At 43.5% G+C, this 23,186-nt stretch overlaps 1 protein-coding gene across 1 annotated transcript in view; it reads right to left on the bottom strand.

Moving 5' to 3' along the window:
• Window positions 1–23,186, bottom strand: part of CACNA2D3 (calcium channel, voltage-dependent, alpha 2/delta subunit 3) — an 869,108-nt gene that overhangs the window by 60,024 nt on the left and 785,898 nt on the right. The window contains exons 30-33 of the mRNA XM_012643362.1: window positions 21,331–21,393; window positions 18,262–18,332; window positions 3,612–3,687; window positions 933–985 (exon numbers count right to left, since the gene is read on the bottom strand). Of these exons, the coding sequence (XP_012498816.1) occupies window positions 933–985; window positions 3,612–3,687; window positions 18,262–18,332; window positions 21,331–21,393 (263 nt within the window). The remainder of the gene's footprint in view (window positions 1–932; window positions 986–3,611; window positions 3,688–18,261; window positions 18,333–21,330; window positions 21,394–23,186) is intronic.

Here is a 23,186-nt window from a genome sequence, read left to right as displayed (position 1 = left end):
TAATATAAATCATTCTCCAAATGGATGGACAGAGGTCAAAATTCAGTCTTTTATTTTTCAGGTTCATGGCTATTATTCCTAACAGCTCTCTCTCTCAATCAAAATCCCACTACTATCTGTCTCTTATATGTATGGACAACTTACTTCCCACTTGAATTTATAAATTTTGTTAAATTAATGTAAGTTACATTAAGGCGATGAAGAGAACAATGCTATTCATCAAATGGCAAGAAATCACCTTAACCCCACAGAACTGGAGCCTTTACAGGGGAAAATAAGAATGAGAGAGTTTGGTGCACTTTAAACAATCTGGTTTACATGCTCATCCGTGAAATTCTTCCCTTTTGTGTGACATAGTCTTTCTATAATGTTTCCAATGTCTGGTCTGGAAGTCAAGGCTTTCATCTTTGTGCCATTTCAAGTCTTACCTAAGTCACAGAGGCATCTAACACCCTCCAAAGGGGACCATAATTTGACAGGATAAACAATTAAATCACACCTAAGAAAAGCTCCCAGCCCTGTCTGACGACCCCACAAACTCTCACCCCTGCACACGCTGAGACACCCCAAGTAGCACAGTGGACAGCCACAGCAGTTTGTTCTTCTGACCACAGCCCACCCAGGCTGCATGAAACACAGCCAGACATCCATGTTACATTTAACAGTAACCACAATAAATAAATTTGGATTGTGTATTGCAAGCTGTTAGTCTGCTAAACAATGACATAAGGGCATAAGGAGTGATCATGGATACCTTCATAAAAGATAATTTTTGGTCTCAGTGTTCAATATTTCAAGATGTTCATTGAGGCTATCTTGGAGTATTATGAATCTAATCATTACTGAAAGAATGAAGCACAGTCTCCCAACTCACTTTATAACACAAAAAGAAAATTAATCCTTTTCCAAAGAATGTAGAAAATTGTACTTACAAGACAAGTTCCGTCACTATCCATTTTACTGCAGAGAGGAAGGCATTATAAGGCTGAAGAGAAGAATTCAATTCATTAAAAACAATGTATCACACACAAAATTTGTAGTTTAACTTAAGGCTTTACATAAAGACAATGTTATTCTTCTAGGGAGATTGATATCATGTTAAAAAACAGTGAAGGAAGAAAATGGTTGGATACTGTATCCCAAAACTAACATTTTAAAACTTTGAACTCCACTCTAGTGAGATGTGATTTACAAGTAAAATAAACATGATCTAATACAAGGGTTATCACTGGGAGGAAAAAGGAAGTTCAGCAAACGATGCTTAAACATTTACCCCCAGGGGCTAATATTTCGCAGCCTAATGCTGAGGGCTGGAGTCATATAACTAATTTCAAATGGTAATTCACAGGGCTGCCTCGTGGAAAGGGGATTCCCTGTTCTCCATCACTGTATGTCATTCATTGAAATAAGCAAAAATTGCATACACTTGGTTTTAATGCCTTCCATGAATTATGTAGGATTTAAGCTGCCTTTTCTCACACTTACATATTTGGACTTGAAAAAATGATAACCATATAAACATGTGATTTTATCCTTGCAGAAAATCCCCTTCACTCTATAAAAGAAGGCATTGACAGCCTAATCTTTATTTCAGAATATTTTAATTAAAAAAAGCAGTTGGATTGTTTACTCTGTGATAGTTCCTATGTGGATAATTCAATTTCCTGAATTCTGGAAAATACCAAGTCTCCCCCTCAGTTGGGTCTTTGTACCTAGGTATGCCAGATATGTGAGCGGTGCGCAGACTTGAGTGGCAGGGAATGACACTGGCAAAGCCCGGGCTCCGGGCTCCAGATGTCAGGTCCAGAAGAACCTCAGAACCTTTTGTGGTTGCCTTTAGGTATCAAAGAATTGAACTGCATGCCAAATCCTGGTTTCTGGAGCCATGGCTGCTTAATTCTACCTTCTTAGTATTTTTATTATAAGAACTCGAACTAGAAATGGAGGAATTATGCAGTTTTAAATAAAATAAGAACAAATTTCTATAACCCTAGCCATTCTCAAAACTTTCCTATTCCAGGTCAGAAAGCAAATGAGCACAACAACAACAACAAAAATACTAAGGTTATTCACGGCCCAACCAGATTTCAGACTTTGTGTATCTCTTGCTCTGATTTGACCGAGTACTCCAACGTCATTCCCTGGATCAGAGGGCTCTGGGGCCTCAAGAGTAGGGTCAGATAAGGATGTGAACTTTTAACTATTTCCTAAAACCAAATGCAACCTTGTAGTCCTGTGGTTTTGCCGTTACATTTCATGGCTTGAAAAATAATCATCTTTCTTTCAAAAAGACCGGGGTAGTCGGACCCTGGGACAATTCTGTGTCTTTGTACCTGCTGGGATGGGTAGTGTGGGTCAGAGGGAGGAATGAATAAAAGGATTAAAGAAGCTTTGGAGGTTGGGGTGGGGAGGCTATAGGGGCGGCTCACCCCGAGGCCAGGGGGGAGGCACTCAAGCATTCCCTGCCAGACATTGGTCCCATATATGAGTAAACAAAGGGATTATGTAAATTTAGGCTTAAAAAATTTTAAATGCACATTATCATTCAAAGGGATAAAGCCATTGAGCTTTTAAGCCTAATGATGAAAACATATCTTGGGAACATTTTAAGTCTGGAAATATTCACGGTAAGGTTAGGGAAGATAGGTTTGGAAAGACACGGTGAGTCTCACTAAAAAGCTGTATTTTTCAAAATGTCCAACTCTTATAGTTGTGTCTCAAAAATCTTCCAGCTCTGAATCACTTCTTGCTCCCTCAGTGTAGGAGAACCATGGTAAATATTTGGTTTTTAAATAATGCCCTTGTAAGATCTTACATCTGCAAATGAGAAGGTGTATATATTTTAAAACCCAAATTGCTTCTAAATGTTGTGTTCCAAACCAAATTTTAGGTTAATTTTTGGTATTTACAAAATGTTAACATTGTAAGGGTCATATTTATACACATATATCAGATTACATAGAGGTATACTATACATATATATATATATATACATATAGTGCCTTTTTTTCTGTGCTTTTAGGTATTGGTGGCCAAATTTACGTTGTCTTTGCATTGTAAATTATATTTTTAAACTGGGAGTAAATTATAACAGTCAATTTCTGGCAGCCTGAAAGCCATTTTCTAATCACACAAAAGCTGTGTTGATTGATCTTCAACTGCGACATCGCCAAAGAACCAGCTCCAGGGAAAACGATGCTGAAACTCAGCAGAGCATGATTAGGGGAGAGAATCTATGATCAAAATGGGAATTAGGGCACAGGCTCGGAGCTCTGTTACAAACCAAAAGAAAGGTCTCTGTTGAACAAAACCAAATTCTTTTATATACAAATGAGAGAATCGACAAAACTTTCCCCTTTTTCTATCCATCAAAAGGGGGCTGCTGCATTAATCCATCAAAGACTTGAGTCCTGTTTTTCATTCATGTAATCACTGGATTTGGATTTAAACAGAAGTGTTTTTTTTTTTTTAATGAGTAAAGTCAGGAAATAACTTTAAATGTTCATGGTTTTGAAAAAAGATAAATTTGATTGCTCCAAAGAGGGAGATACGCTCACAGAGAGAAAGACAGAAACGTGCAGGTGTTTCCAGGGTGACAGTGCTGTACTTACATCCAGGAGGCCATGGGCACCATCGCTGCTTTCCTTGTTCGCTCTACACATGGCTTGGTAGTCATAAAGGGTAATTCTACAGGAAAAAGTGGAAAGGAGCTTCACTAAATGAGAAAACACGGGAACCAAAAACGATGCTGTGTACCACAAGGTGAGCAGTCACTAGCAAGTGCAGCCGTGGCTAACCCCACGCAGGCCTCACACAGGGTGACAAGGAACATGGCACAGGCCAGTACTGGAGACACAGCTCTGTCACCAGGTGGAACTTGAGGAACAAAGGGAATGAAGGTATTGGGAAGGGCAGAGGGAGATGAGGATCTGCCTGACTTGATGAAACAGTCATTTTGGGCTGAACAAGGATGGTCTGTATGGACCAAGATAGTCCAAAGGGAATATGCTGTTCCGAACTGGATGCTGGACCCTGAATGAAATTTATCTGGGCCATGTCTCCAGGGTCAGGGAGCGTTGGGAGGGCCACTTTGGGTTAATCAATGGCAGGAGCCTCTGTCTTTCTCAAGCACTAGGACACAGGCCTAGATCAAGATCAGTGGTGAACATGGACAGTTTGTGGGAATCCAGCCAGCTCAGTAATTGTAATCCCCACCCCACCCCCATTGCCACTACCGAGGTAGTGAGTGTATTCTTACTTTTGAGAACAGTGCAGTTTATACAACCAAAAAGTGGACATTTTTTCTCCATTGGCAATAAAAGTATAGCTCTCACCCCAATTATGATCTTTACTCAGTTGCAAAAAAAAAAAAAAAGTTTTACTTTAAATTTTTCAAGGTATTTTAATTCCCCATCAACAATTTTACAAAGTAAAGGTAAGTGGCAATTTCTGGTAGCATGAATTGGGACTCAGAAAACATTGCCTGAAATATGGCGCTTTGCCATGAAGCAGCCTCAAGGTCTCTCTCCTCACCTCCTTGTGTGCTCCCCCCTCCCCTGGAGTCTCTCAATCCTCTGTCTCTCCCAAACCACAAGATAAAATTGTTCATCTACCTAAAAAGCAGACCTGCCAAAAAGGAACACAATTGATCCTTCCCTGACACTTCATTCTCCAGAAAAGGCTAAAACTTGTATCACAGAAGAAGAGACAAAAAATTGAACACCTAGAGCCCAGATGAACTTGGTCCCAAACCATTGTCTGCTCTCCACCCCTATTCAATTTCCAACAAAAATTATTTACTAACTATTGTCTGAACATTAGGCCCATTCATTTCCCCCTAAAAATCATTTACTATCCCTCAAATTACCACATTTCCTCCATCTTCCTTTCTGCTATGAAACAGCTGTGCCCCATTGGGTTATTGGGTAATCATTTTCCTATGATTCTCTGCGCTATCCATATTAAAATAAATTTTGTATGCTTTTTTCTTCTATTAATCTGCCCTTTGTCAATTCATTTTCAGCAAACCCTTAGCGGGTGATAGAGGAGGCTCTCCCTCTCCATCCCTACACATGTTCCAGTGTTTAGATGGAGTGAGCACCTTATCCCAGACTCAGAAGCTGTAGCCAAAGGAGACCTGCATTCACACCCTGCCCTTCAGCATCTCCCATCATTCCTGGCAGCCCCAGGGACAGACACTTGAAGTCCAGCCTGAGTTACATAACAGCTGCCAGATACAATTTTAAATACTTTAGTACATGCACTTCTAAATGACTGAATGGAATTCTCGCCACAGGAATTCCTTTCTAGAATAGTATAATGCTTAATGTTGAGTGTACTTAAACTGCTGTGTTTGTTAGGAATACTAGACATAAAAGATCCGTGCGTCAGGACTGGTGTTGGATTTATTTCATACCTACCCCTAGTACCAAGTACAGCACCCAGCATGGGGAAGACATTCGGGTTTTTTTTTAATGAATGATTGCCTGATCACATGACTCCTGAATAGATGACAACACAACTGAGAACAAAGGGGTCAACTGCAACACATGATGTGGAGGCCTCCTTATCTGGACAGTAGAGACATGGATAAACGGATTGAATACAGAGCCATTTATGGGTACCAAGTAGGAAACTGGCCACATTTGACCAAATGGAAGGCAAAAGCCAGCTCCCAACCCGCAGCACACAGCACTCCTTGGGCAGCAAAGCCCAAGCGGACGTGAGCGGTCACCCAATTTCCCAGCCAGTCCCAAGGCCTCTCCTTCATCAGAATATTTCCTCCTCACTGTCCTCTTGTTTTTTTGCTTGTGCAGAGGCAAGCATAGAAACAGAAATGAAGACTGTAAACCAGCCAAGCATTAGGCTTGGGGAGGCCTCCTGCACAAACTTCTCACAGAAGTGCTCCCCATTGACACAGCCCTGATACGAACCCAGTCACTGGGATATGCCTCAGAATCACCTGCAGACCACAGTGGACAAATCTAACCGATCCATGACTGGCCCACCATGACACCATTACCCAGGAGGTTTCCACAGGTGCCCCTGCAAGGGATTTCTAGGATTTGGCAATAATTAGTATTGACTTATCCTTTCCCTACTGCCCAGCTCTGTCTCTACAGCTAAAACTTGTGCCCAAGCCAGGTGAGAGGCAGTATGGAGTTCAGAAGCACGTGGGTGTGCCTGGAGTCTCACAGATACGGATGCAAGATGGCCTTGCTTTTAGAAGTTGGTTCTGCCATGCATTCAGCGTGCTTATCCTCTTCTGAGGCTTCTATTCTCACTTATAAAATGACAGCGGAGATGTTCTGAGATTTAAACAATTAAGTGTGCAGAAGTACACTGAAATGAACTATGAAGTGTGCTAGCCTTGTTAAGATCCTTAAAACAGAAGATCTGATTTCACTGTCGGTAAGAGTTTGGGCTCTTAGAGCTGCACTGTTCCCAAAGGTTCAAGGGATGCAGTGTGACATAAAAGTTAAAGGGCCAGCTTTGAAGTCAGTGATGCCTGAGCTCAAATCCTAACTCATCCAGTTATAACAATGTTTTTGAACTCTCTGGTGCCTCAGTTTCCTATCTGTGAAATGGTGACAATAATGGCTATATTATAGAGTGGTCGCAAGGATTAAAAAAAGTTATTTTTGTGTTGCATACAGCACAGTGCCTGGCACAGAGGAAGTATTCAACAGAAGGCAGGGTTATAAGTGCTGTTATAATGACTGGCATGTTTTTCATTGCCACTATTAATTAATGGGGTGGTGTTTAGTGCAATGGGAATTGTCACAGGCTTTATGGGATGGACAAGCTTCCTGGTTTTCTTAACTCATTGGCACGTACGATGCAGAATAAAATTTATGCTTGTTACTGCAGTACAAGGCACCCTTGGAAGCTATGCTGGGGTTATCAAAAGATAATGCAGGAACTTCTGTCCATGGTCTTCTTATTAATATTTGAGGATCATGATAAAAACAGCTGTTATCTATTGAACTTATGCTTAGCAACCATAAGCAAGGCACTTTTCTAAGCACATCCCTATAAGATAGATTATAATCATCCCCATTTTACAGAGCGGATAACTAAGTCTTAACCAGCCTAAATAACATGCTCAAGTTCACATAACTAATTCGTGGCAAAATTAGAATAAGTTGGGGGCCAAGCTGAATCACCTCCCCCTGCTTTCTGCTCAGAAGCAGGTTCTAACAGATTCTAGGAAATGCCTAGAATTCAGACCTATGCCCCAACCCAGGGTCTTATTGAAATGGCACACAAAATGCTGCCCAAGAGAAGGTCTCATAACCAATGTCCAGAATCAACTTTCAAGCCAAGCTGAGGGGCAGTCGGGGAGTCACCAGGCCAGGCTGGACCAGCTGGCTGGGCTTGTGAGCACCCCTTGCCATGGCAACCACCCTGACAGACAGATGGCAGGAAACTCAGGATTCTCCTTGGATCATTTTCAAAGGCTCCAGTTTACATGTTGGAGCCAAACTAAATTGCTCTGGGGGAGCCCCCAGGTCAGGGTTCCTGTCTTTCATTTCAAAAGGAGGTTTTCCTGATACCATTGCCACTGAGGAGGTTATAAAACAAGCCTTCCCTGTCTTCTCCACACTTAGACAGTTTTAACTAGATGTTGTAGAAAAAGAGACTTCCAGATTATTACCCTTTTTGAAGTGATTTTGTTACTGTTTTAAATAACTCCATTTTGTGGCTACCTGTATCCTGTTTGGCTGATTATAGTTAAAGAACATGATAATTGCCTGCTTTCATTCGACTCTAAAATAAGCCCTGAGAATCATGCCCAGCCCAAGACTAGTGCTTTGCGCTGCTGCACTCAGCAAGGGGAGTTTATTCTCATTACAGATAACATGCCTTAATTCCTGTGACGTCACCACCAGGCCACTTCAACAGAGGGCCAAAGCCTGAGACCTTATCATTAGCATCACTGCGTTCCCTAGACAGATCTCTCTGAAACATTGACAGAGGCAGATATGATCTCTGAAGAAGCAGCTCAAAGCAATGCAAACAAAGCCTGGGAAACCCTATGCCCCTATGCTGGGTAGAGCCTTGGATGACAAGCTCGTGACATTAGGACATCTTTAAAGTCATTTTGCAGATACTGTTCTTTTCCAGCCAGGCAAAAATCACAACGAGGAAAAATATTTTTTTTCTATGAATTGGCAGGTTAAATTTTAAAGGCACAAACTCAACTAATTTAGGCTGGTTAACACCTGTGGGGATCAACATTTATTAAACACCTACTATGTGCCATGAAGCCAGGTAATTTACCTGCAATGACTCATTGGATTAGCTGACTTTGGCTAAACAATTGGCTTAAAACCAATCTCAAAACAGCTTAATGTTTGCAAATATAGCCCTAAAAGTGGGACAAGGGAGGCATTTGACAGAGAGACCCATCATGGGACATAATTAAATAATCCTGAATCTGAAAGTCTGAGAGGCAAAATGACTCACTAAGGTAACATAAAAAAAAATATGTATTCTTTGTTGAGCAATAAAATATGTTCTCTGGGGGCAGCTTTTAACTTGCACGTGGAAGGGCATGGAGTAGGAATATAGGAGATTCTTAACAAAGAGACTGTCCCCATGGGAAGCCCTCACACATTCGTAGTGAGAGCCAGGAGGGTAGAAAGCTCAGCCTGTTTATCTGAGGGCGAACAGAAGATCCACAATTGCTCTCCCTTCTCTCCTGCTTGCGTCCGTCACCACCGTCACCACCTCATCCCACAGCAACCTCTTGCAGAAATGGCACTGTTCTTTGAGAGCAGGGCAGCATATCTAACACAGCTGGGATGGAGAATCTACATGCCCCTGGCCCTACTGCCTTTGAGCCCTCTGACTGGAAATCACTAGAGCAAGCTTAGTTAATGGGCACCCATCAGTACCAGAGAAGAAGCTTCGTGTGGCTGAACCGGCCAGGAGCTCAGCACACAGGGTATCGGGGTCACTCGAGGTGACTGCAGAACACTGAATGGGGAGCTGTGAGAAAGCCTCACTCTTTGGTAGATTAAGCAGAGTATCTATTGGCACCAAATCAATGCCTTTTATTGACAGGTGCTGATAATACAAAAAGAAAAAAGTTGGGAGATCCTATCAGTATCTCACCCGAGTAATAAGAGCAGTAACAATAAGAAATAATTGATTACTTTCTGCCCAGCAATGTTGGCATTATCTCCCATGGTGACATTTTATGGGAGAGGAGATGAAGGTCCAGACAAGAGAAGTCACGGGTCCAAGATCATTACCACGCTAGCAAAGCGAGGGCTGGATTATCAATCCAGGTCTCTTGCAGTTTAAAGCTGTACACTCACGAAACTGCTTCCCAAACATGGATTGTCAGGGATAGTTTGCTCCTTGAGGAGCTCATGGGCATGAGTTCTCATCAGCAGAATCTGAAAACTGGGATGTAAGCTTACTCTCAGTTCCTAAGGCATTTAAACCAGTGATTCTCAACTTCAGCTGCCCTTTAGAATCACCTGGAAACTTCAAACAAAAAAATTTTTTTATATATGCTGATGCCTGGGCATCTCACCTCCTACCCCTAATATTTCATTGAACTGGGTTAGGGAACTTGTACAAGTTATTTTTTAAGCTCCCCAAGGAATGCTAATGTGCAAACAGAGGTGAGAGCCATGGATGTTAGATGTGATGTACCGCACTTGCATTGTCTTGTGTGTTTGTTTCTTCCCTGACCTGACTGTAGGTACCTTGCGGGTAGGAACTGGACTTATAAACCCAGACACAGCCTCGTGGGGCCGAGTATTAGTCTGGACATATTTAAGGGTACTTCCTTGACTCGTCAAATAGGTAGGTGCCACCTGCAAACCTCAAGGATGAACAGAGTTTCCTACCATCCTGGAGAGCAGCACTGATTTGATAAACAAGTGTGAATGCCTCAGAGCCAAGAGGAGGGGGCGTCCTCTGAAGGAACTTGGTCCTGGAAAGACCAATAGCCTTCCAGCATCAGATCAGTCCCTGTCCCCACTCAGAGCAGAGTGCTGCTTTCCCGGCCACAGCTGCTTTCATCTTGGGGCCAGGGATCAAATTCACGGGTGCTAGCAAGTGCACCTTGATGCTGGCTTGTTTGCGCGTTCACATGGCCCCTTCCATGAGAATTAGCTTTACTTGTTAAACTGAAGGGAAAAATAAAATCACAATAGAAAATATTAGATTTCTTTTTTTTTCTTTTTTTGACAGAGTCTTGCTCCTGTCGCCCAGGCTGGAGTGCAGTGGCATCATCATAGCTCACAGCAACCTCAAACTCCTGGGCTCAAGTGAGCCTCCTGCCTCCCCCTCCCAAGTAGCTGGGACTACAGGCGCACACCACAACGCCCCGCTGATTTTTCTATTTTTAGTAGAGATGGGGTCTCGCTCTCACTCAGGCTGGTCTTGAACTCCTGAGCTCAAGTAATCCTCCTGCCTCGGCCTCCCAAAGTGCTAGGCTTACAGGCGTGAGCCACCGCGCCTGGCCAAAAATATTAAATTTCTTTTGCTTCTTTCTTTGTGTAGGAAATAGAAGGAAAAGGCTGAATTCTGCTTTGGGAATGGGTTAAGGCAAAATCCATTTGAAATGAGAAACTTGGTTTCTGGGGGAAGCATCCCTGGGCTCTGCCGAATTTGTGAGGCCATCATGTCTACATTTCCTAAGAACTGCGCTGCAATAATGCCTGTGCTGCATTTAGCACAGTGTGGGGCATGTCACTGAGACGCGCTAAGTGTCCGTACCCACGTGTGCTGGTGTTGCTGCTGTCATCACTAGTAGCACAACCCCATAGGTGCTATTGAGCACTGCTACTCTCAGTGTCTGGGGTTAGGCAGGCACATGGACAGGTGAGTTAGATGGTGGCTATGGCCGTCTGTGTTCAGGACCGCACTGGGCATGTGGGGTGTGGGTGAGACTAGGAGTTGCTGAACACAGCCCCAGCTCCGGAGGATTTTTGAAGTGCCTATCACAGGAATTCAGGTTCTGAGTCCTGTGGTCTGAAGCAAACTGCAGCATGCTGGATGTGGTAGAGACTATCAGCAGTCTCCCAAAATCTAGTCTTCTCTTCTGGTGAGCAGAACTCTGACTTTTCAATATGCATGTTTCCCAGATTCTTTCGTAGTGAGGTGAGGCGAAGCGATTCAGCAGAAGTATTGTATGGGAAGCTGCTTAATACATTTAAAAATCTGTTAAAATAAATTTTAATAAAGAAATTTGAAACTTGGTCTTTTGAAGCTTTTGGACCTCCCTGAATTCTCCTTCTGTAAGCCTGGATTACATATGTGATGGTGGGGACTCAGCAGCTAGAGTGAATCATGAGGTAATCTTAAATTTAAAAGCCAATTTGGAGAAAGGTAGAAAAAAAATGTTGTCCTGGGTCTGTGATGACTAACGTGAGGGCCCCACATTAGTATTTTCAGGCTTCTTTTATGGAAGAGAGAAAAAGACTCCTATGTTCTTTAAGTTCCTGTTATTTTGGATTTTTCCATTATTTGTAGCAGAACCAAATCTTAACTAATATGCTGGACCCCAAATTTGATCAAAAGACTTTCTTTCACTGTCTCTTGAGGTAGAAAAAGCATGAATGTAAAAATATTTCTCTGCAGAAAATACTTTCGCCTACTTCAACTATGGATAAAAGAGGAGTGGTGATTAGGAGAACATGCTCTGTGATCTGATAGACATGAGTTCAAAGTCCATCTCCTTCATCATTCCCGTGGGTGAACTTGACAAGTCACTTAACAAGATGCTGGGAGCCTCCACTTCCACCTCCTCTTTCGTCAAATGGAAATAATAATAGTAGCTACTTTGTGGAATTGTTATGGTTATTAATTAAGATAATGCATGTTAACTTCTTGGAATAATGCCTTGCCTATAGTTAGTTTTAATAAATGAGGCAGGCTGCCATTATGATGAAGAGGAGGGCGGTTGTTGCTATTGCTGTAATTGGGGCTCCTCAAACAGCAGCTTTAGGATTTTAAAGGGTGGTCCACGAGAATCTCCAGTTCTCTGCATTCCACAAAGTTTGGCCCAGAAACACACTTGTCCAAGCCAATCTGTCTCCTTGTTCCCTTCCACATGTCCTCTGACAAAGCATACTTCTGTGGAAACGGTCAGGTCAATAGGAAGCCAAGAAGCCATTACGTTCATTACAGGAGTTGTTGCGTGTTAGACGTCGGCGGGGCAGTTGGCACAAAAGGAGAGCAGCCATCCAAACACAACAGACTTCTCCTTTAACGCCCTCGAGACTTCAAGGCCAGGGCATTTGCTGAATGTAATGTGATTACCATAGAGGGAGATCTCCCTGTCCCACCATAGAGAGACAGGGGTAGAAAAGATCCAAGTCTTGAATTCTATCTGGATATGTCACCTTTCAGAAAGGCGATTTAAATAGCAGAAGGAGCTGCCATAGGGAATTCTACACAAGCCAATCATGTTAACAAATGTGTGTGGGGTGGGATGACCAGGATATCTGTCAGACCCCACAGGAAAAATATGAATGGCTTTGGTGGGGGGGTTGGCAGGGAGGGGTGGCGAAAGCTCAGACATGTTGCACCAAGCCCAGCCAAAAAACAAAAGCACGAAAAACAATATGCACACAACAGCAACCAGAGAGACAGAGAGAGAGAGAGAAGACAATGGCCAAGAGAGATAGCACTATCTATAGCTCCAAAGTAAAAATAAAATATTGGCAAGCAATTCATTTCCCTGGAAGCCAAAGGCCAGGTGTGCTTCATTGGTCTTTCTGTCCGCAAGCATAATAATTAGATACACAAAGGACAAGGAAGACACTTGGCCTTTCCAGAAACCACAAGGATATTTGGTAAAAGCAAAAAACAGAGGGCAAACCCTCAAGTTCTGAGTATTTAATAAAAGCAACAGCCCTCTTTCATCCTGTGGTCAGGATTTACTTCTTCACCTGTCTTTTGAAGACTGTTGCTCTTTCCTTAGGCTCCAGATTGAATTCATTTCAAATTTCCCTTCAGTCTCCCTGGCTCAAATGTCCTAAAAGTCATATTTTGCCATTATCTAACAAACGGCACTTCATATCCAGGCTGGAGCCCAAGTCCACAGAACTCAGGTGAGCTGTGTTCTCTTACTTACGGGGGAGGGAGGAGAGGAGGCGAGAAGAGGGCGGCAGGGCCACTGTTTTCCATGTCTTACTATAATAGCAATCTGCTAGGTGTTTTGCAGTAGTAGCATGCCCTACCTGAGATGTAACCTGAGTTTTGCTCTTGCTGTCTATATGCTTGGTGTTTTGCTCTAACACTGGTAGTTCCAGAGAGTTCCCCTGGAGCCCCTACCAGAGTCTACCACCATCAAGGCACTGAAGATGGGGCCCTCCCGTCACACCCTAAAGGGAAGGATGCAGGAACAGAAGATAATTCCAGAAGTACACCTCAGAAAGCTGGGCTGGGGGTTCTTCTGTCTGGGAAGGGATCGATTCGGGCATGTTTGTTTGTTTGTTTGTTTGTAAATCTAAAAAGAGAAGGAAGAACAGAGGAAACAGAAGGTAGAAGTCCCAGATGAGAGGGGACACCTAGGAGCTCTCGTTTTATAATATGATCCATTCATGACAGCTGGTTGTGCTCCGTGAGGGTCTCCCGTGGTCACAATGGGAGATGTCCAGGCAAGAGGCTGAGCGCCCATGCTCAGGAGGACAGGCTGCAGGCCTGTGTGTCCCCCAAAGCGGGGACACCTCAATTACTCACATACTATTCCATTTAACCCTAACTTACAGGCATACGAATAATTATTTTAGTCCTATTTTGCTCCAAAGAAGATCAGGCAACTTGTAAGTGTGCAGCAGATATTCGCACCCATGTGCTTTTTACCTGGTATGTCTTGACCCTGGCTGCACCTGAGAATCACAGGGAAGCTTTTAAAGAGCACCAAGGACTGGGCTCTACCCCCAGACCAATTTAATATGAATCTCTTGGGGGGCAGTGAGCCTAGGTGATGCTAACACACAGCAGAGTTCGGGGCCACAGGTCCACCCCAATGCTGTGCTGTGGAGGTAACTGCTATGTAGTAACCACCTTTGGGGGGTTATTAGTGATAAAACAATAAAACAAAACAGGAGAAAACTGCCATTTGTAAGTCTTACTCAGGGGCTAATCTCACGTCTTGTTTGCAATGGCTTTGCAATTTGAAAAGCATTTTTACATATTATATTTTAGTTAATTCTCAGGAAATGCACTGAGGTCCCTATTTTGGTGATGAAGAAACTAGGCTCAGAAAGGCTGAGGACACCGACCAAGGTCATGCAGTGGCAAATCTTGTGCTAATTTGAAGTCTTCTTAGTTCAAGTCCAAAGTACCACAGAGGCCCTATCAGGAACCTTGAATGCTCTCCTGTGACTGGCTGTGTTTTTTTTCCCTTTTCCTTGGATATATGACAACATTGGATTTGCATTACTGGGAGTAAACAAATTCTAATAAGAGGATTTTGAAACGAGATTTTTGTCTTAGTAGTTTTAAGACAGACAATGTCACTGCCAGTGACTGCAAAGAGAACCACGGAATGTACACAAGGCTTTCACTGGATATAAACACGAGTGAAAACGGAAAACAGCTAAAATGAAAAACCCTAAATGACTCACTGCTCAGGGAGTCCATTTACTTTCAGTGATAAGAATGAAGTATTTGAAGTTCTCTATTTGAAACACGAAAAGCTGACTAGGCATATGGTATCGGACGAGAAAACAAGTGAAGCCTGGGATCATGGCTTGATCTAGCAATTTATCAACTTCAGCTGAAGGAAATCAGAGCGATCTTATCACTCAGTTGGCCTGAACGTTCTGGTTGCCCAGATAAGACACTGCTGAGCCGACGTCTTCCTCAGCTTTCCTCCATCCCTCAAGCACAGCTGAAGGCAGCTCCATGTACAATGCTACTGTACGGAGAACCAGGTAAAGGGCAGAAGCTGGACAATTCTCCTTTTTTTCAGACTGCAGGGCATTTGAATCCAGCTCTGCCGTGCAGAGACTTAGGGCAGGTTCTTAACTTTTCTGATGCTTATTATTTCTGGCTATAAAATGGGTGTATTTATACCATGGGCTGGCTTCATGGGCATGCCACCTGCACCAAGTGCCAGTGCTTGGTTTAATGTTCTGCTGGCGGTGTCTTAAAACTCTTGACACTGTTGAACAAGGGGCCCCATACTTTCATTTTGCATTGAGCCCTGAAAATTGTGCAAATGGTCCTATTCCTGTCTCACAGAGTTGCTAGAAGGCCTGAAACAGGCAAGATCTGTTAAGTGCTGCCCAGGCCTGGTGTGTGCAGGTGCTCAGAGAAGGCAGCCATGGTTATTGTTGTCACTCCGTTGAAGCTACTGGTCTGTTGTTTGGCCCATGGATACTAGATCATACATAAGCTGGGTGGACAGAGTCAACTCTAAGGCTGAACTACAGTGGCCGAGGTAACCAGTTTTGCCTCTTAGATCATTTCACATGCCGCTGTGGGACTTTCTCAACACTGTCTAGTTGTTAATTTGTTCACAGGAACCAGTGGTTTCCCTCCACGTGACACTGCAGGCCCAGAAGTGGATGTTCGTTCCCTCTGATGGCACTGCCAGGTAGAACAGCCAATAGGTCATGAGGGAGGCGGCGAGAGCAATCAATAAAATGGTCCACTGCCACATGGGCAAGCGTCACCTCAGTGTCCTAGAGAGAGAGGCAGCAAAGATGGACCAGGGGAGACAGACAAAAGAAGGGTGATAAAGGGAGGTGGTGTTCTCCTCTTTGAGCTCTGTCTTTCTGGAGAAGATGGTTTCTGGGGCTCTCGTGTATGAAACTCATTTCTTTAGGACTGAGTATAAGCTGCTCAAATCAAGAGATTTTGTGCCAAGCTGGCACTGTTCAAGATGCTGGGATGAGAGGTCAGCTTAGTGAACTGACCCTGCAATTTATCTGGGCCAACCATGTCACCAAAGTAACACCATGTACCCTGTGTTTGGGGGTGTAGTACCATTTAATGTGGTGCATGACTTCTGTCCCAGAGTGCTGTCAGTTACTTCTGGCTCCGTCCTCTGAAGGCTCCTGAAATACAGACCTTCTCTGAATGAAAGGACTGTCAACCTCATGCTCTGAGCAAGCAACTGCATGCAGCAAAGGGCAAGGGCACTAATGTCTGACTTCAAGAACTACGGTGCTCTACCACTGGAGATCCCATCACAAGGTATGGTGAGAAGCTGCCACGAGATATGTGAATGTAGAAGCAGCATTCCCTGGTGCCACGCGGAAAGCAAACCAAGGCTGGGCAAAGACCCACAACAACAATCACAGCAGCAGCTAGAAATGATTGAGTTCTTCATGTATGCCAGGTACTGTGCTAAGAACTTCATGGTTGTTATTACTTCATTACCTCTGACAGCAACCCTTGGAAGTTATTATTACTACCTTCATTTTCCACATAAGGAAACTAAAGCTCAGAGAGGTAACCTGACGTACTCTAAGTCACACAGTTAATAAATGTCAGAGCCTGGATTTGACCCCAGTCTGTCTAACTCCAAAACTCAAACTCTCATTGCTCTACCGGCCCCAGTGAGGATGCCCTTCAAAGAGGCCCAGGAGACCTGTTAACTCGCTCCTGGATGCTGTAATAATTGAGTAAGGTCCCCAGCCCTTCCTCTAACTCATATATGTTGGCTACTCTTGTAGTAAAAGAAAGTTCTAGATTCAGGTCAACCATACTTCACCCACATTAAGGAGAACACTAGAAGCTTAAAATTCCATTACAACCTGTCTTTTTCTCCTACCAAACAGTTTGAAAGGAATATCCGAAAGGGAGAAAGAAAAAAAAAATAGGTTTCTTAAAGAAGTTGAAAAATATGCTTTCAAATGAGAAACATGTGTGCGATTATCCTTCACCTTTTTCCTCCTCCCCCCACCAAGTTGAAAACAAGTTAACATGACACAAACGTACACATCCACATAAAGATAGGAAAAACCCTTAGTGCCCTGGACGGCAGGCAGTCCAGGAGCCGCCGTGGGGAGCTAGAAGCAGCTGTGGAAAACACCACAGCAACCTGAGCCCAGCTCCAAGGAGAGTTTTCAAGCATGTGTACGACGACTCCTGGCGAAGAAGAAAACTGTACTTGAACTTTTAAAAGGGAATCGGGCAGGAGTGAACAATCTGCCTCAGGCAGGCCTGCGAGCAAGTGCGTGTGTCAGAGAGTGCAGAAGTGCTGGCGTTAAGCCAGTTTTTTATATCGTTTCTCTTTTTCCTCCTTTCTGGCACAAACAAGTATGGAATTTCAAAAACTGGGTCATCATTTTTGAATTCCCTGCTTTCAGCACAGCGCTCAGTTGGTCTCGTTGACTGGCTTAAAAGTTTGATTTCCTGAGCTAACACTTCCTAGCCCTTCAGCTGCAGGGGAGTAATAAACTGGAGGCCTGCCTTACCCACTGGCAGGCGACGCGCAGTGGATCTCGCAGGCAAGCTAGAGGTCCATCTTTGTGTTTCCTGCCATTATATATTTAACAGCATCAACTACGCCCATTAAAGCACCACTTCAAAGGCTGCCATTCTTCCTGGGAGGCCAAGGGAAGGGAGACAGCACTGACTCTGGAGCGACATTCTGAATCCTGATCTCGTGATGATGGCTTTTCCCACAGGCCTAGGTGTTCCCAAGAGCACGGCTGGCCCGCCCATGAGGGACATGGGGCCACGAGGAAGCCGTCCTATATAAGCTTCCCTTGGGGTCAGCGAGAGTTCTCACAACCCAGTTGAGTGTACCTGCCACCTATGCAATTCGGTGCCATCTGGGTTTTCTTCCAGCAGTGGAATTAACCTTACCTCCATCAAGAGCCTTTGAGAACTTTCACTTGATTTCCTAAAACTATATCAAGTCTCTAAATATCACCTCCCTTCCCTGAGTTCCAGATACCTGGGAAGCTTCCTGGGTTTGTCAATGTGAGACAAAATACACCCCTCCTTTCTGGCCAGGTGAAAACATTTCCGAGTTCTTCGCAGCGACTTGTTCAGGACTGATACAATCACGTCACAGTGCAGACTCCTACTTCAACATTGGCCTCAATAAACTCTATGCTGGGTGAACAGGAAACTCATTGTGAGCTGAGTTTCTAAGACTCTTAACGCTTGTGCGAGAGGCATCGAATTTCAGCAAGATCTTCTGGAGCATGAACACAAGTGAAAACCAGCTATGGGGTCAAGTCTGGGCTTGCTTTATTTGACCTTGGTTTGCTTTATTTTATTTAGGCAAACTTTTTCTGGGGACACATGGGACCATAAAATCCTTACCTTTTAAAGGAGCCCATTGTTAGCAATTTGTTCATCACGGCTCCCTCGACCTCACCAAAAAAGTCTCCAGTCTATAGGGAAGAAAAGAAGACACGTGAGGAGGTATAGATAAACAATGCACCCAAATAGGAGAGAATGAAAAGTCTGTGTCCTGCAACTGACAGGAGCAAAAGGCAGGTTTCCAGGACTACTGTTCGATAAAAATAGAAAAGGTTTTTAACAGTCACGAGAAGGTAAGGGATTGCAGAGCAAACTACTGAGCAGATATGAACGCCTCCACAGTACATGAGGGGCAGCTGCATAACACGTGGTGGATGCTGAAACTAAAACATGCATGCACATGCATGTGCACACACACACACTCTATTACCCTTGGATGGAGTAGGCATTAATCTGTACATAATGCTACTTCATACAGGCAGAAACAGGCTGTGAAAGGGCTTCCTAAGCACTAATAAAAAGAATTGTTTACAATTCCTGGATGACCTGTTTAGGGAAATATAGCAGTGCTCTTCATCGGCCCTATAAATTTCCTACAGTTGAGAATCTGTCCTTCCTCAAAATCACTTTCTGAGGAACACTATCGTTTTATCCATAGGTAGTTAATATGTTGACCAAGAATAAAATGACCAGCCCTTGAAGGAGACAGCATGGCCAGTCAGAATTCTACCCCTACCTCTCGGGCTGTCTTTGGGACATTCAAAGCCTCGCAATCTTTTCCTACCACCAGGCCGATGCTTTTGTAAGTGCAGTTCTTGGTGCTGGCCAAGATTTTCAAATTTTGACTGGTGGAAAGAAAGATTCACATCCTCATGCATGCCTTCTAAACTTCTAGAGCCACTATCATGCGAGGTGTCCCATGGGGGAGGATGTACGCAGTGCAGTGGAACAGAGCTCCTGGCAATAGCCTTCTGCCAACACCCTGGGATGAACCAGTGTGGACCAGTAGAGAATCCCCATCTCTGCGCTGGGTGCTCTGAAGATTTATAGCTTGTGTGTGGGTGGGTGGAGGGCATTACAATAAGAGTCAAAATTACATAAATTCCTTAGGCTTTGTATTAACTAAACCCCAATTCCAACTAACCGAGTGACCTCAATTACACTCCTGGGAGTTTTGAGGCAGCAAGACATATATATAGACTTTGGCAAAAAGTCAAGAAAGAGAGGAGGAAGAAGATGGAAAAAACATTTCTCTGACTGAATATTAAGCATTTCCTTTTTTACTACAAGGCAACTTGGAAAACTTTTGCAAACTCTGTGGGTGTGTGCTGAGGCGAGGAGCAAGAAGGACATTTGTGTTTTGCATGTGTAAATATGCCAGTGTCAGTGGAACTGGTTGTTAAACGAAGAATTATCCTAATTGGGGTGCAGGAAGCCAGACAATGCCAAACAAGCCCAGGCCGAGCAGGCTGGCAGGCTCGCTGGGTACACTGCAGGCCTATTTCATGGGAAGGGAAAGCAGGGAATGCGTCGTGGCCATGGCTGTTCATGGCTGAAACAGAGTCGCTGTTTCAGTGGTTTGTTGGCTCGTGCAGGACTGTCCACTGGAAGACATCCACGACACCCTTCCTGCACCCACGATCAGGCTCCTCTCTCAGCTCTGTGTGATCGTGTGGCAAAAGCGTAGAATTCTTCCTTCCAGGCAATTAATTTGGGTTCTTGCTCCACAGATTCTTAAACGTCTGTGTTCTTCCTTCTGGCCCACGGGGCACGGCGTGACAGGCCGATGGGCTTTCCTGCTGTCTCAGAGACCAGCCTAGTTGCATGGGCTCATTCATCCTGTCTAATGTCCATTGACTGTCCAATGTTCAGTCATGTTCAGCATCAGAAAAGACTATGTATGTGCATTTTGAGTCTCAATAGTGTAATTTTTTACCCCAAAAGGGTGCATTTGAAATCCTATGACATTATCATGGGTAAGAGGGGAAATGGAAGCACAATTCTTCAAGTTTCCTGGAGCCACTGTTTAGAAATTAACAAACCCTTAATCTCAGACCCTAAGGAGGCACACTCAAGGACAATTAACCAATTTATTAAGCATTAAGGGACCTATCATACTGTTGACTACTAAGGAATTTTACAAGATTTAAAAAGGACTTTATTATAAAATACTAGTATTCCCAAATATTAGAGTTAAAAGAAACCTTATATCGTCAACCATCCTCATCTTACAGAGCCTATCTGGAGGCCCAGACGGGTTAAGGAATGTGCCCACAATCCCCAAGCTAGTTAAGGAAAGAGAACTAGCACCAGAAACCATCTGCCTCCTCTGCCACTATTACTTAAATTATACCACACCGCTAAACTGGTCTGTTTGACCTTCTTTTAATATGCTAACTTAATTTCTAATTGCAGAAAAAGTTTTATTTCAGAAAATTTGAATGGAAAAACCTCTGTTCCTCTATTACAATACTGTGACTCATTTTGATTTGCAAATCGAGTGGAGATGTCTGTGCTCAATCCCATAGCTTGGTTTCTTTCCATCTCTCTCCCGCCTACTCCCACACTGCACACGACACAATCAAATGAAGAATGTTTCTTGTCTATCTCTGGACCCTTGTCCCTCACTGTTGAGAGCCCAGGTTAATCCTTGAACTTAGATAACTGATTTTTAGAGAGCACAAACCTGAAAGAAAGCCACAAACAATAATTATGTGGGAATATGTGTATGTGTCTGTATGTGCGTGTGAAAGTAAAATATCGGAAGGAGAAAACCTCCTTAAAGTCGCTCAAACTTTTTAAGGCATCTCCACTCTTGAGGCAAAAATTCTTTATGTGGCACAGACAACGCTGAGGCTAAGAGTTCTATAAATGTAACATTTTATGAGTGAGAGAACAGACCCCGGGCCCTGCCACCCCCGACCCCCGCAGGGAGGTAAAAACTCTTCAGGGCCTGCTGAGAGGTGGGTTGTGACATTCTTAGAGGGATGGAAACCAGGTTTTATAATCTCCTGCTATTACCTCTCAAATACAGATCATTGTTTCAAAGTTTTAACACTGTAATTTGTTCCCCTGACCCAAGCACATTCGAAGCTCCTTACTTTGAGTTGGTAGAAATTTTTCACTCACCTGTGTGTAGTCTTCAGACACCAGAATGAATCCGTTATTGTCTATGAGGTAACAGTTCACAGTCTAAAAAATTTAAAAAAAACCACACATACACAGTTTCAACTTTGGGTCCTCAGACTGCTTTTACACAGAATGATGTACTTCCAATCTAAGAGAAACCAATTTTTTGGAAGAGAATTTTTTTCAGGGAATTGGAAACATGCGCTGGCTCTACGAGTGAAGGTCATGCTTAAGATAACCGTGGTGTTCATTCTGAAAAACTAACAAACAAAAATAAACCATCAAACAAGCCTTGAACAACCCAGGTTGGAATAAAAAGAATATGCATTAAAAAAAATGATGAATTACAATTTGTCTTCCTTTTTTACTCTTTATATGACCTGAATACTATTTCTTAGGAACAAAGTGTTCAGAAGCTGCTGAGCCCATATTCTTGGCGGTTGAAGCGCAGGCTGTTTTGAAAGCAAAACACCAGCACAATGTCATTACTCTAATGATGTATTAATGAAAACACCGTGTCAGCTCAGAGGACCATCAGGGGACCAGGTAATATTTTTTAATTTGTTCATAGACCGAGGCAGGGGGGAAGGGGCAGACTTCTGTTAAAGGGGCCCCTCAGGCCTCCTAAAGGTTCTCAAACTGTGTTTTTAATTGGGAGCTGGATTTGGGGGCAGGGCTGCTAGCTTTTGGTAGCTCAGACTTATAAATTGTAGAAAGCAAGGTAAGCCCAAACCTCTGCTTCCCCCACACTACTTTAATCTCAAGTGAATGATTTGCTACAGGCTAAGTTTTAATTACAGTGCTGTGGAGTTTAAACTTAACGTTTAATTCCGTCCTTGATGTAACTCAGTTTCTATTTATTGCAGCTTTACATACCAACTGCAACATTTAATTTGTAACATATCTTTACTCTGAGCTAAATTCCGCCTAGCTCCAGGCCACCGCAGGGCTGGTGTTTTCTGGGACAGTTGCCTGTCCAACAAGGTTGGTTTCAGTTAGGCACAAAAGGACAGCAGCGAGTTGGTCAGAAAGGTCCATCCGTTATTATTAGACAGTGACAGTGCAGAATTGACAGAAAATTAAAAGCCTTGCTAGTACCTTTTATAAAAGAGTTGGCTGCTTTGGTGAACAGCAGAGCTTCTCTCAGTTATCCAGAGGGGTCAGATAAATTACCTGGGTAACCTGTTCACATTCTTGCTATCTGAAGATGCTCTCAGCTTCAGGGATACTACTTGCGTCCTGGAAGGAAACTTGATAAACTTTCTCCATCCTCAGCGGATAGCATTACGGACGCAATCTCACAGAGCTGGGGCTTGGAGTCAGTTTGATCAAGTGGTACTGACACCAATTTAGGGTCTTGGACTCCCTGAGCCCAGCGATTCTTAAGCTGATATCTGAAACCGAGAGACTTAGACACAGCTTAGGGGGATTTTCTGGATGTACCCACCGTTTTCTAAGGAACAATCTATAGAAGAACAAAAAAAGCCCATTAGGTTAGAGTCTAAAAATATACTTGATAATCCACTCATTTTGGTGAGATTGCTCTACATCCTACCAGACAGTGATGGGAAGAGTCAAAAGAGCAGAGCTAGCCAGTGTCTTGGTCTTAGATATCAGCTTAAGAAGTGCTGTGCTCAGGGAGTCCGAGACCCTAAATTGGTGTCGATGCCACTTGATCAAGGGTCCTGAAGGACACTATGTCTAACCTTTCATTTCTTCCAAAGAAGCCTCCCATTTTGCCCCAGTATAGTGGGCATGTTCTCCTGGGCATGGCTGGGGCATAGCATTGATTTCTTCTATACTAAGTATTAATTGGCACTTATTTCTTAACTCATGCTCCTATTCAACATTTTTTA

This window comes from Propithecus coquereli, unplaced genomic scaffold, assembly GCF_000956105.1.
Source record: "Propithecus coquereli isolate 6110/MARCELLA unplaced genomic scaffold, Pcoq_1.0 Scaffold1, whole genome shotgun sequence".
Lineage (NCBI taxonomy): Eukaryota > Metazoa > Chordata > Mammalia > Primates > Indriidae > Propithecus > Propithecus coquereli.
The sequence above is the reverse complement of the archived record's forward strand: the minus strand, read 5'-3'. Positions and strand labels throughout refer to the sequence as shown.